The 13,026-nt window shown below is 38.8% G+C and overlaps 1 protein-coding gene across 1 annotated transcript in view; it reads left to right on the forward strand.

The window, feature by feature from the left end:
* Nucleotides 1-3,093: 3,093 nt before the first annotated feature.
* Nucleotides 3,094-13,026, forward strand: part of LOC112904051 (transducin-like enhancer protein 4) — a 34,121-nt gene continuing 24,188 nt past the window's right edge. The window contains exon 1 of the mRNA XM_025973222.1: nucleotides 3,094-3,676. Within this exon, the coding sequence (XP_025829007.1) occupies nucleotides 3,611-3,676 (66 nt within the window). The 5' untranslated portion in view covers nucleotides 3,094-3,610. The remainder of the gene's footprint in view (nucleotides 3,677-13,026) is intronic.

Genomic DNA, 13,026 nt, shown 5'->3' on the forward strand with positions numbered 1-13,026 from the left:
CTGTCAGAGCGTCGCCTAGGCGGAGCTCGACGCTATTCGTCGCGACTCGATTTTCATTAGTTCGTAACAGTGAAAACGCTGAAAACGTTTAAAGAAGGAGTGATTTGAAAAAATACGAGTCGGCATTGGAAGTCGCCGACAAAACCCGCGGAATCATTGGCTAAGTGGCTTTCGCGTTTTGCGATCCACGTGGATTGCGACTAGTTTGTTATACTGGCAATCAGGACGCCATATTTATAAGGACGAAAGGGGATGAAGTAGAATTATGCGGGTGGAAAAAGGACGGATTCGATCCCGTTCTGCTAAAATGAGATGCTTTCTGTCAGGTAGCCATTTTGAGGGTTAGTTTTTATTTTTTTTTTTTTTTTTTTTCGTTGCGCATCTTTACCCTACATGCTGGCATCGTTTTAAGGGTGTGAGTACAAGCAGAATGTGAGTTGCTAAGGGACGCGAATTTAAATTCGTAGCGTATTACAAATAAAGACATAAAGCGCAAGAAAAAAGGAAAACAATGTCGAGCTTCGCGTTATTTCTCCTCTTTCATGTATTATTTAGAAATAAATACGGGCATTACTTTGGTACATACACACACGGATCTATTAACACGTACGTTGAAGTACTTACAACATTAAATGTTGCCTGTACAAAACAAATGAAAAATATTTATTTAGAGATTTTATTAGCGATTAAATTTATTTACATTATGATACCGGAAAAGGGCAAATATCTTAAAAGTATAATTTACGGTATCGCAAAAACGACGCAGATATTAATGCACTTAATCCAATTTTATAGAGAATTTTATTGAATTATATTCAATGCGGAAAAGAATAAAAATGATAACTGTAAATTATCACAAAAATGTTGGTTTTGCAAACTTCGTGAATGAATGTTTCGGTTTTCGTATTAATTACGCGTTCTGTTCAGAATTATCGCACTAGGGATTTGTCTATAAATGATATGCATATTGACGATGAATTACATTGTGAATAACATAATCAATTTTACACTTGTTCGAAAGCATAGAGACACAAAGCGTTTGATATTTTTCTTGGACGGTTGCTTATGTTATCAATTTAAGTGTAAGTGCTATCTATCTATCTATTCCGTAATCGAAAATTATTCTGAATTTTCCACTTGTTAGTAGATATTTTTTCCAATTTCTTGGAATAAATAAAATTTGCTGATAATTATCTATACACCCCTTTATCTCTATATCATTAATTAATTATGATTTTCATGGTAAACAATCAATGAAATTTTCTAATTACTGCGCTAATCAAAACATTTTTTTTTAGTTTAGTAATAATGTACGTGAACCCCACTTGCATCAGCAAGGGACTGTTATGGGCACCTACATTATAAATCTAGACGCCGTTGTTTTCTCATCTTAACCATTTAATGAAGCTTTTTATAAAGTAAGGGGGTTGTTGGTTGACTTATTATGTCTTGATGATGTGAGCCACGTGTTGCTTTTCGACATTTTTAATGGGGGAAACACTAGAGGGTAGATACCGTACAACTAATGGAAAGAACATACGGTGAAGGAGCATCATTGCTAAAACACTTACATTCCCGGTACAACTCATGGACCAAAACCTGACAATATTTGAAAGACATAGATAGATATGTATGTCTGTCATTTGGATGGACGTATGGGTTTGATAGTGAAAACAGCGTGGATAGAAAACGGTAGGAACTAGGACATCTTCTGAAATGTGAAGGGTTAGAGTTAGAGACGTATTAGAAGCAGACACTAGAACAAATAGACACAGGAGAAGTTCTGTTCGCAAATAGTTAGTTGGGGATGCGGGATGGTTTACTTTTCAAGGAATGGGGATATTGGATTACAACCTGGATTGGAAGAAGTGGATGTTCGTGTCTAAGCAGTCGTGTTGGAACACATTTTGTTGGTAATTCAAATAGGACTATATCACCAGTAGGGTAAGATTTGCCTAAATGGGGCAAACCATTATACATATAAATGGTTGAAATAGGACAGCCACATCAAGCCCATAATGGTGAAAAAAGGTTTAGATAGGGTATCACTATTAGGGTTAGATCAAGCTAAACAGGACATATGTCAAAGGACTCAAGTGGGGTATCTACATTACATTAGTCTTGACAGTACATGCTGCAAAAGGGTTCAGGTAAGATATCGGCATCAGGGTCAAAGCAGTCTACGTAGGGTGCTGTAAAAGGATTGTTCCCGGTTAGTTCCCGGATTGTAGATGTCGTAGTAAGTCACGGGCCGGCTGGGATATAATCCGATTGGTTCCCCAAAAGTTTTTTAGAATGAGTAGAACTCATTTTTCTTCAGATATGATGCGCCAATAAAGCAAGGCGTTATATGTCCTTTATGCGCCTTATAGGACAGTCCCATGGAAGCAGGGTAGCTAACATCGCTTCTTAGAAAGGACTCTAGCTGCCCCCTCTATCTTAATTCTGGTAGGGGTCTTCTGCAGCTCTGCAACTCTTACGAAGAAATCTCAGAAATACAGGGAAGTTGCAAAATTTGAATAATCAATATTTTGCAATCTATGTGGTTATCCTATAAACATGAGCTGCCCTTATGACTTGTAGGGGTAATTTATCTCTTGTGAAGACTGTTGTTGTTAATTAAATATCATCTCCTTGTTGCATTGTTTTAGCTTCCTTAATCCCTATAAATTCTGTTTTCTTTTTATTCCAGATACCTATTGGACTAGTTCTACGGTACGAACAAAAAGGGTGACTGACAGAGAAGGAGAAGTGCAAAAACATTTATCTGCTGGCCGTTTAAGTTCTTTTTCTCGCCAGACAGGAGCTGTGTTTCGAAGTAAATTAGATAAAAAACACTGTCGCCCGTCGTAGTCGCGTTGCTTAACGGCATGCGAAATCTACAAATTCAAGCAGACAAGTTGGTAAGTCTTTTTCTCTTTTTTTTTTCGTCATCGAGTCTGCCCCGTTCGCTGGCTGTTGTCTCTCATTCGTACCCTCCGGCCTCGGCCTCTATACGCCTCCGTGTCTTACTTCACTTACGCGCTCGTTCGCTCGCTCGCTTCTCTTCGCTCTCGTCGCGTCACATTTTTAGGGGGCTGAAGAAGTCTTTTTGTTTGCCTCTTCGAGGGTTCCTGTTAGTGGCCCTCCGACTGACTGCGATTCAAACGCAAGGAAAAAGTGAAGCGTTTGCGCGGGGGGAAAACAGCCTTCGCCACGTTCTACAACTACACTCGTTCCAAATCAGTCTCCTGCGGATCGCCGTGGTTACCGCGGTACTGTTCCGTGCGTCCTCGTCCTGCGGCAAAACGCGCTTTCATTGTTTACATTACGGTTTTTGACAAACTTTTTAACAACCAACCAGCAATCTAAAAGTGAACTAATCGCAACAACTGACAAGCATCGGGTGTTACAAGGATCATTTTATTATCCTTTTCGTATGTTTTTGTGTTCGTTACATTATCAGGACCTGTGTGTCGATCGGTTGGCGTGTTTTTTTTGTGAATTTCTTTCGGTCGCTGACGGACGCATTTCCGTAGGATTAAGTGCTACTACCAACGTGGCCGCTTTGTTCGGATGTAAGTGAGAGAGTGCCCCCGGGGATTTAAAAATCATGTTCTCGTAACATACCATGTACCCTAGTGCAGGTATGAACGCCGCGGCAGCAGCAGCAGCGGTGGCAGCAGCTCGTCACCCTGTAAGTCCGACGTTTTGTTTGCCTTTTTTATTACTGCACGACTTTAATAATGCATAATATACTGGGTATATCTGTGGTAAACACAAAACCACTGAAATTGAGTCTTAACGGCGGAAGTTCGTAGGTTTTAAGTACTGAACTGATACTCGAGGGACTAAAAATGGTAACGGTCTCTTCTATTCTGTAGCGCGCCATTTTATTTACCGACTTTCTACTTGTCCTCTGTTTTTAGAAATTAATTTTAGTTTAGTATTGAACTATTGGATAATCGTTAATCTTGTATTTAATAAGAAAAAAGGATAATACTTCTTCCTTTTCAAATGTTAGAATAAATATGCCAAGTTTTTATAGCAAAGATATCATTGTTGATTTAAAAAAAAAACGTAAAACAATCTGCGTTTCTTATTATCGTTTAAATTTGATGAGATTGTTAAAAAAATTTTGAAGCCCTTTTTTAGAGAGCTTTTATTATTGGAAGTCCCATTTCATAAAAAGTTGGGGAAAACATGTGATACTAGATTCCATCCTTTATTGACCTTATCTTTGAAAAGGTACCTACGTTAAGAACATGCGATAAGAGTATTAAAGATAAAAACTTGGTACCAGAAAAGGCTGTTCTAGCTTAAGGGTTTCAGCCAGCAGAATCGTTTCGATAATAATGGATATTCTAGATAGATTCTAGAAAGTCTTGTTATAAAAACATTCTTCTTTTGTGGTTTTTCCACTGCGATGTCCCAGGAAGTCGGATTACGAAAACAAATGGTTTTTTACTTTTTTTCTTTTTTGGGAACTGTCTCGTAGTACATATTACAACTACTTACTCTAAAGTTCATTTCTTATTTAGATAAAATCAACATTATTTTTTCTTGAAAGTTTTACCTTTCACTTCTCGATAGATTTGTTTCTTTCGATTGCACTCTATTTATGAAAGTAAATTTAATATACTAATTATCATTTGTGAGATGGTTATCTATCATTCTGTTCGATCAATTCGGGTCTAGCTTTCAAATTTTTCACTTTCAATAATAATCAGTTAATCTAACTAAGTTTCGGTTTTTATATGACTGCAACCAGCGTTCTATCATGTGCTGTCAATGAGGAACTGGAAGCCCTCTCTCAAGAGGAGGAGTAAAGAATATCTATCTCCAATGATCGTCGGCCTAACTACGGGCCTCATATACGTAAACTGCGATCGCTTTTTAGCTGTTGCAAATGTTTTTTTGCTGTAATTGCCGATTGATTGTGTGCAAAAATTCCGTTAGCAACTGTACATTTCTATGAGTGCTAGGCTATTACATGATCTTGATTCACAAAGACAGCATCAGCGGAGAGCGAAGCCACGAATCATCACCATCAGTTCGTTTATTTTACATCGACGTGGGTTGCAAACCGACTGTAAAACAGCATCGATTTCCCGGATACTATTACTTGGAAGATCGTCGTTTTGACGGTGACGACGACGTTGGCAACACGACGATAATATTCCCTTCTATATCATCTCGTTTTAATCGAACCGCTGTCAATTAGATGTAACTTTATTAATGAGGCTTCTTCGGTCCTTTTCTCTTCGTCTTCTTCGTCTCAGAAGAAGTGGACGATTCTCTGAGATCGCGCTACCGATTGCTCTTCTTCGTTCTTGGTTGTTAGACCTTTATTGGTCTCTGCCTTTATGTCATCTTTTTTCCCTATCTATAGCACTTACGATTACGACTCCTTTCTTTGCGAGATAGCAACAAAATGGTAATTAATTGAGGTCCCGGTGCTCATCTTATAAAACGGATAATTATATAGTGTCTTCCAGTTTAATTTAAGTGAACTGGTTATCGACGTGTTATCGTCCGTACAGTTAATATCCCTAGTAGATAGTTCTCACCAATGGTGCGAAGATCATTTTGTTTATTTAGAAATAATGTACATATGTATTTAGTTTTCAAATCTTTGGTGACACTTTAAAAATCCTTGACATCCTTTTTTATTTCTTGCGTGTGTCTTGTCAAATATTAATTTTGTGTTCAACAGTTCCGTGGGGCCTTTTCCGTTGTCGCATTTGAAATAATGTTTTGTCGTGTCACTATCATCACTCATTTGTTAGATTTGCTCACTTGGCTTGTCGTCCGTGTCAGGCGTCGTAATTAGGATGCTACATTTGTTCAGGAACATGACAACTGCTGAGACCTGCGGTTTGATACGATGGCATAATCGGTATTACGTATAAATGTATGCAGGCTGGCACCGAGAGGTCTTCTGCCAAGCTAGAGGCTAAAGCAACTTTGAACGATTCCCGACAATGGATGCTATGCCGATGGTTATTCGCCGATGTTCTTGCGGTGTAAATTTCTACCGCCGCAGCTGTTCTCATCGTTCGACATGCTCGGGTAATTTACGACAAACCTTCAAACGAACAGCGGAACATAATGCGTTTTTTTAATGATCGACAACTGAATCATCTAAACGAAATATAAACAGGGGACATCATTGTTTTTACGACAACTATGAACAGCGGCGAGCTTTTTATGAGAAGTAGGAAAATTACTGTTAGACATGCATCATACTGGTAGGTACTCAACAGAAGTCAAACATGTCTAGAATAAACCGTCAGGCATATATCATCGTTTTTACAAGTTTTGTTTTTATGGTGAAGTGTAAAACTCACCGTCGACTATGAGCAGCGGCGAGCTTTTTATGAGAAATACGAAAATGTGAGTAGCGGCGAGCTTTTTATGAGAAGTTGAAAAAGAAACTGAGCATTGTTGCCTTTACCACCTGGTAGACACTCAAAAGTAATCGAACATGTATAGAATGAACCGTTAGACATATATCATTGTTTTTACAAATTTGGTTTTAATGGTGAAGCGCAAAACTCACGGTCGACTATGAGCAGCGGCGAGCTTTTTATGAGAAGTGGAAAAAATACTGAGTATTGTTACTCTCACCACCTAATACATACTCAAAAGTAATCGAACATGCATAGAATGAACCGTCAGGCATATATCATTGCTTTTACAAGTTTTGCGTAAAACTTATCGTCAACTGTGAGTAGCGGCGAGCTTTTTATGAGAAGTGGAAATAAATACTGAGCATTAGTACTGCCGCTACATGGCAGGTACTCTTGTTACAATGGTAGACCGTTAAGTAAATTAAAAATAATGATGCTTTTTGCATTATTTACTGTACCAACGGTTCATTTATTTGCCTAATTAGTTAACGTAAAATTTTTCCAGTCATTATTTATTATTATTGTTGGCGATGTAGAAAGTTGACTGAAAAAGTCCGATAAGTTTGATTTTCAGCATGACTGGTACTGTCCTTTTTTGATTTCCGCAGTGACCGCAAACATCTGTATAAAACAAAACTGAAAATACCCACGAAATCAGATATTTTTGCAATACGACACGGTTTGGTATTGCATAATTAACTAATAGGTTTTGGTCAGGTGAGAGTGCGGGTGCACACTTATACTGAATTTAGTACTAAACAGATAAAGTCATTCTACAGGAAAGGATAACAATGTACATAATAATATTGTGCACAAGGGTTTATTTTGAGGGGCGCATGGGAGCAGTCATTTCGTAGAAGCACATAAGGACGTGGCAAGTTTGTAATTGTAAAGGGCGAGGGTAGTAAGCGCTGGCAGTGGCGGATATAATATGTAGTAGTGGAGTAGTGTATGGTGTAGTAGGTTTGTTACCCCAAAATGCTGAAGTTGGTTCTGCAAAAGGCGATAGCGGATTAGGGTGCGGACCCTAATAATAAATGGCAGCTGATATGAATACATACTTAAATACAATGAGACAGACGCCCCTCTGAGCAGGTATACGATTTGTAATAAGGGTCCGACCGGGGGGGGTGAAACGGTTGTTATTATTGTTCTGTTGCCTGTCGAACATTTCTGCTGCTTCTCTTTCAGGTTACTTTCAGAGATTCATGTCTATGGCTGACTGACGATATTTGGTCAAAGTAAGTAATTTAACTGCATGTACGAGTGGAATTGTAAGGTTTTACATTGGGAGTTTCAACATAGTAGATATTCCTTCGCTGTGTTGTGTTACATTTTTTTCTTCTTTTCCTTCTTACTCTTGCACAGCATGTATAATTGTTGGTTTTTAAAATTGAATAATTAACACCCTTTGGTGAGATGTTTTACGATTGGGCAGTAATTCAAAAAATTGCAAGGGACTGTGGATGATGCTGGCATCTATTTAAAATCATAATGCCAAGAATTCGGATGATATATTGCTAGAAGAGCGATATGGATGTATAAGAGGGGTTCTCGTGTTTGATGATTTGTTGCATCATTCCGAGAATTAGGGGATTTTCCAGATCGTAACTCATAACTGGGTCTGTCCGTACCACTGTGTAGATGTTTCACGGGTTTTTCGCCTTTCTTTTTTTGCTGACTGAATTTTGTTCTCATTGCGATCGATTAGCTACTTTATTGTCTCTGATAGATAACAAATGAGCATCAACGTCGGGGATTTAAAAGTAGTCACATAAAGGTGGTAATCTTCGGCGTATTTCGAGATGTTCTTACCTGAAAGCCTAAAAAATGTAATTTATGACCTTCTTGAAGTCTAGAAATCTTTTGTCTACGAGGTCAGACATTTTTATAATGTTAATTTGGTTTTAAGATTAGGATACGTCAAAACATCAATGACTTGGGGCAGGGGCCACCAAAATTGCGGCTCTTGAGTCACATGGTTAAGGATGGAGGATGCTGCATCTTTCAGACTTCTGGACAGGAATTGATTTATGTCCTTGACCTTGATACTTTAGCATTCCTTTGCAACTTGGCTTTCCCATATCAAAAGCCCGTTGACGTCTGTCTTAAGGGCAAATTAAGTTGCCAATGACAATTGCTGTCTCAGATTCCTATTGCATTTGGACCAACGTTTTTGGCACATGGGATGTATAGTGTTTGTGCGTGTGCAGATAAACTACTTCTTTGGGTATATAGGCATATAGAAATTGTCGACAAGAGGGCCTGAGCCGACAGCGACGAATGTAGCATGACAGTGAGCAGTTCGGTGGTACATTGGGGTCATTCCACAACAAAACATAATCGTTTTTTACGAAAATAATACAGCCATCATAGAAAAACTATTAGAGGAAGTTGTCGAGGTTCGACATGTAGGATAACAGACGGAAGAGAGATATAAAACAAAGAATAGCACAGTTCTAGTTATCAGAAAATACGAAGATTGGCTCTTAATCTGACTAGTCTTCCTCTTCAGACAACTCACGACCTTGTGGATGATGATGAGTATTGTTTTCTTTAAAATTTTCGAATAAATTTAAATAATATTTTGTGGTATAATAGCGTCAGAATCGTTTTTTAAAAAACATTCGGAAATGTCGTCTGAGAGACAACTCGGTCCAAATTGGATCAGATCAAAGGGTGCTTCAACTTTCAAAATTCACTCGACATTTCAGCATCCTCTCGCGGATCGTTTATATATTTATCTCGAAAAAAGGTAAACAAACATCTATTCATCTTTTCAGCGTTGAAGGAACGATGTTTGTTTTTTCACTGGCGCGCTGCATTTGTTTGATTATCGTATTTCAAATATTGCTCGTAAAAAAAGGCGAAAAGTAGGCTGTAAATATTGGGATGGTTCAACACGACGCGACGTGGCGTTTTATTTCCCGTAAACAAACACGCACTTGTACGATTGAGAAGCGAGCAGTACGGTGACGTTAAACTAACAATATTTTGGGACGAATCTGCATCATGGACCATTAAAAGCTCCTTATTATATAGATCGCGGCAGGCGACGACGGAAATGTTCTACTACTACGCGCTGATTTTCATTTGTTCTGTAAACTTCAAAAAGATTCGAGTTAACGAAAACAAACTGGACGAGTAATGCGGTCGAACAGATTTATTTTAGATTAGGATGACTAACGATAAGTGATACAGGGTTTGTCCGGAAAGTAATAGGACTGAGTCGATTTAAAAAACTTATTGAGCCAATCGTTACAATTCTTTAAAGACTTTCAAAATATGCCCTTCTGCGTCGATGCAGCGCTGCCAGCGCGAATTCCAAGCATTGAAGGCGTCACGGAAGGCATTCTCCGGAATAGCCGCAAGAGCCGCCGTGCATGCTGCTTGGATCCCCTCTGTCGTCTCAAAATGCTTCCCTTTCATCGGCCTTTTCAGGCGAGCAAACAAAATAAAGTCCGGGGGGGCCACATCTGTGCTGTAGGGCGGCTGCGGAAGCGTTGGGATGCCGGCCTTGGTCAGGTAGCTGTCCACAAGAAAGGCTGTGTGACACTCGGAAGATTGCCTCTTTGTCTCGGGATCATACTCAAAGATCCATGACTCGTCACCTGTATCTCTGCTCTAACGAACGCTGCATTTTCGGCTTGCACCACTCACAGAAACACGTCGCGCGAAAAAGCCTGTTCTGACTCTCCAGGTGCTCGGATACAACTCACCAGCCGCTCGTTCGTTAGCTAGGAATGCCCTCTACCGAATCCAGTCGGTGCGCACACGCTCCGAAGTACAGTCGCGACGGAAGGAAATCAGTCCTATTACTTTCCGGACAAACCCTGTATATGCGGACTGAATTTTCTCATTTGTTACTCGATACAGACTATGTCAAGTTACCTTGATAATAGGGAATCGAGGTTGTAATGACTTAGAAATAGACGATCATCACCACTACTCCTCCCGTCCCGACTTATCCGACTTCCTAGATACATAAAATCAGCCACTTCCTCTAATCTTTCGTCTCCTATCTATCTTCACATTCGCTCACTCTTAAAGCTTTGAAAACTCAGACTTCTGCTAAACCCATAGCCGTTTTCCACACCGAGTTTGCCCACGTATACTCGTTGTCAAGGATACCCGTTTCATTGGAACATCCAATTTAACAAGTTATCTGTACTTTCCCGAGTTGACATCTGTAATGTATTGCCCACTGTCGGGTTATGGTTGGCGTGCACGTTCTATTACACGTAAGTGTGTAAATCTTGAAGGTGTTTATGTTATAGTTACCATGAGACTGTGACTGTACGTTATAAGCTCGCATGTGTAATGTATTTATGTATACAGAGATGGTGGTTGTACATTGTACAAGCATCAGATCCGTCAAGCACATGTAAACTAACGTATGTAGGTGAACGTTGAAGACGATCGGATCTAACGAAACAACTAATTAGAGCGCGGGGCACTAATTAAACACGACAGCTTTGTTATTGCTTACCAATTACCCGGAGGGCAACCGTGTGTTTATGAATTATTCATTATTTTGCTTTTTGTTCGTCGGGCAGGCCGCTCTCCGCTGCATTCCTCCGCATCTTCAAAGTGGATGGATAATTGAAAAAGTTCCGGTTCGAAATCATCAACCGAAGTTTTAAAAAAGAGCTGAGAGAACGCGAAACGTGCTTTACCTTTTAACGATACCTATTATATTCACTTTCGGATTTTGTATTACCTATATGTTTGAAATAAACTGACTGAAAGAATAAAATTATTGGTCATCATCCGACACGCACAACCAAATCCTTTATATCCTAATTCCGACTAGAAATTAGAAGCAGGTTAGCCCGATATACGTGAGGACCTAATAAGGTTGTCCAGTTTAAGGAATTCCCAGTGAGGATTGAATAAAGATATCCGAAATAAGAATATAATAGTCAGGTCCAAATCAGGATGTCCACAGTTTATCCTATCAAAGGAAAAAACTGATGAAATCAAGTATTCCACGCTAGGATTTTATCAGGATTAGATCATTTCATCCTTTACAGGGTAAATATAATTAAATTCTGATCAGAATTGAGTATGGATAGACTTGATTGGCCAGGGTAAATATAATTAAATTCTGATCAGGATTGAGTATGGATAGACTTGATTGGAGAGAATTTAAATATCATCCAAGAGAAAATGGATTTTCATTCTTGTTAAATGTCAATTACAATTTACTAGTTTTTTTATAAGATGTCAAAAGAGTTTTATCAATAAATCTATGGTTATCTTATAGCTGGCCTATTTTAATAATAAATTTGCAATCAGGTTTTGATAGAGTTCTTTAAATTTCCCTATTAGGTCCTAATTTTTATTTCCTTATCAGGTCCTTTTTAAAAGCGCAACTGTCCTACTCATATCCGCATAGGGTGGTCCTTGTCACAGGACCATGTATGAATCGAGGTTATACCCTGTGAGGTCCACGATCATATTTTCTAGTCGGGATCGTACCCAATCGTTGTATTTCTCCTAAAACTACTTGTTATTTTGAGAATAATAATCTAATCTAAGTCTTCTTCTTAACCTCATGATTCCTGGTTCTAATACGAGAAAGAGGAACCTCCCGGAGCGACTTTTTCGTCTTCTGCCCTTACTTATCATGTCTCCTACCATTACCCTACCTCTTATTTTCCTTACCGACTCAGCAATGCTATTGTTTTATAATTTCAAAAAATTTTGTTGTACCTAGGTGAGCTAGCGTCAAGGAAATATCTGACCATTTGATGTTGCCATCTTTGATCTTTGCTGCTCTACTTTTAATTTTTTTCCCTGTCACTTCCATTTGGTAGTTTTATCTCCCATCCCTCGCCTCGCTGTTCGTTACTCCATTTGTGTTTTTTCTACCTCCCTCGAGAATTAAAACAAAAAATATTTGAAAGCGGTTTTGAGTTGGGTAAATTTGCAAAAGTGACGACCAACGCGGTCGTGTTATTACGGAAGCATTTGACGACACAAAAGGCCGATTTCACATCGTAACGTAGTATTATCTAGCGTGCCTCGGTCAATTAAGGCCTTTATGTATTCGTTAATAACAGGTCGCCAAGCGGAATGCCTCGTGCATGTCCATGCACCGTCGCGTCGTCACGCCAGAAATAATACGTTGTGTATTTCCATCTATTCCAACAACCATTACCACCATGTGTATGTATATAGATGTATAAATGTTGAAAAGAAACGCGACCGGGTAATTCATATTAGTGCCGTTTAAAAATTTAATTAAGCCATGCACCTACTTATCATTCTCTTTATTTCACAACGCACTCCACATTAAAGTGTTCGTCCGATTCATGGATGGAATTGGTCCGCCATTAAACATTCAGTTGTTTCGTTTGTTATTGTTTATTTGTCTAAGTAGTGGCCCATGAAGAAAATTCTATACACAGATAGGTAAACATACGTGACAGATGAATATTGAAAATGTATGTAAAAAAATCGGTTGTCTGTAAAGTCGGTTTACTGACGATAGTTGAACGTGACAACGTCATAAGAAAATACTGATGGAATGGTTTCATTTTTCAAAAGAAAATTTTAATTTTATTTGTTTGATAGATATTTTGTATGGATATAGAGAAGGAGGTAAATGGAAATGTATTATTGTATAGCA

This window comes from Agrilus planipennis, unplaced genomic scaffold (genome assembly GCF_000699045.2).
Source record: "Agrilus planipennis isolate EAB-ADULT unplaced genomic scaffold, Apla_2.0 scaffold163, whole genome shotgun sequence".
Lineage (NCBI taxonomy): Eukaryota > Metazoa > Arthropoda > Insecta > Coleoptera > Buprestidae > Agrilus > Agrilus planipennis.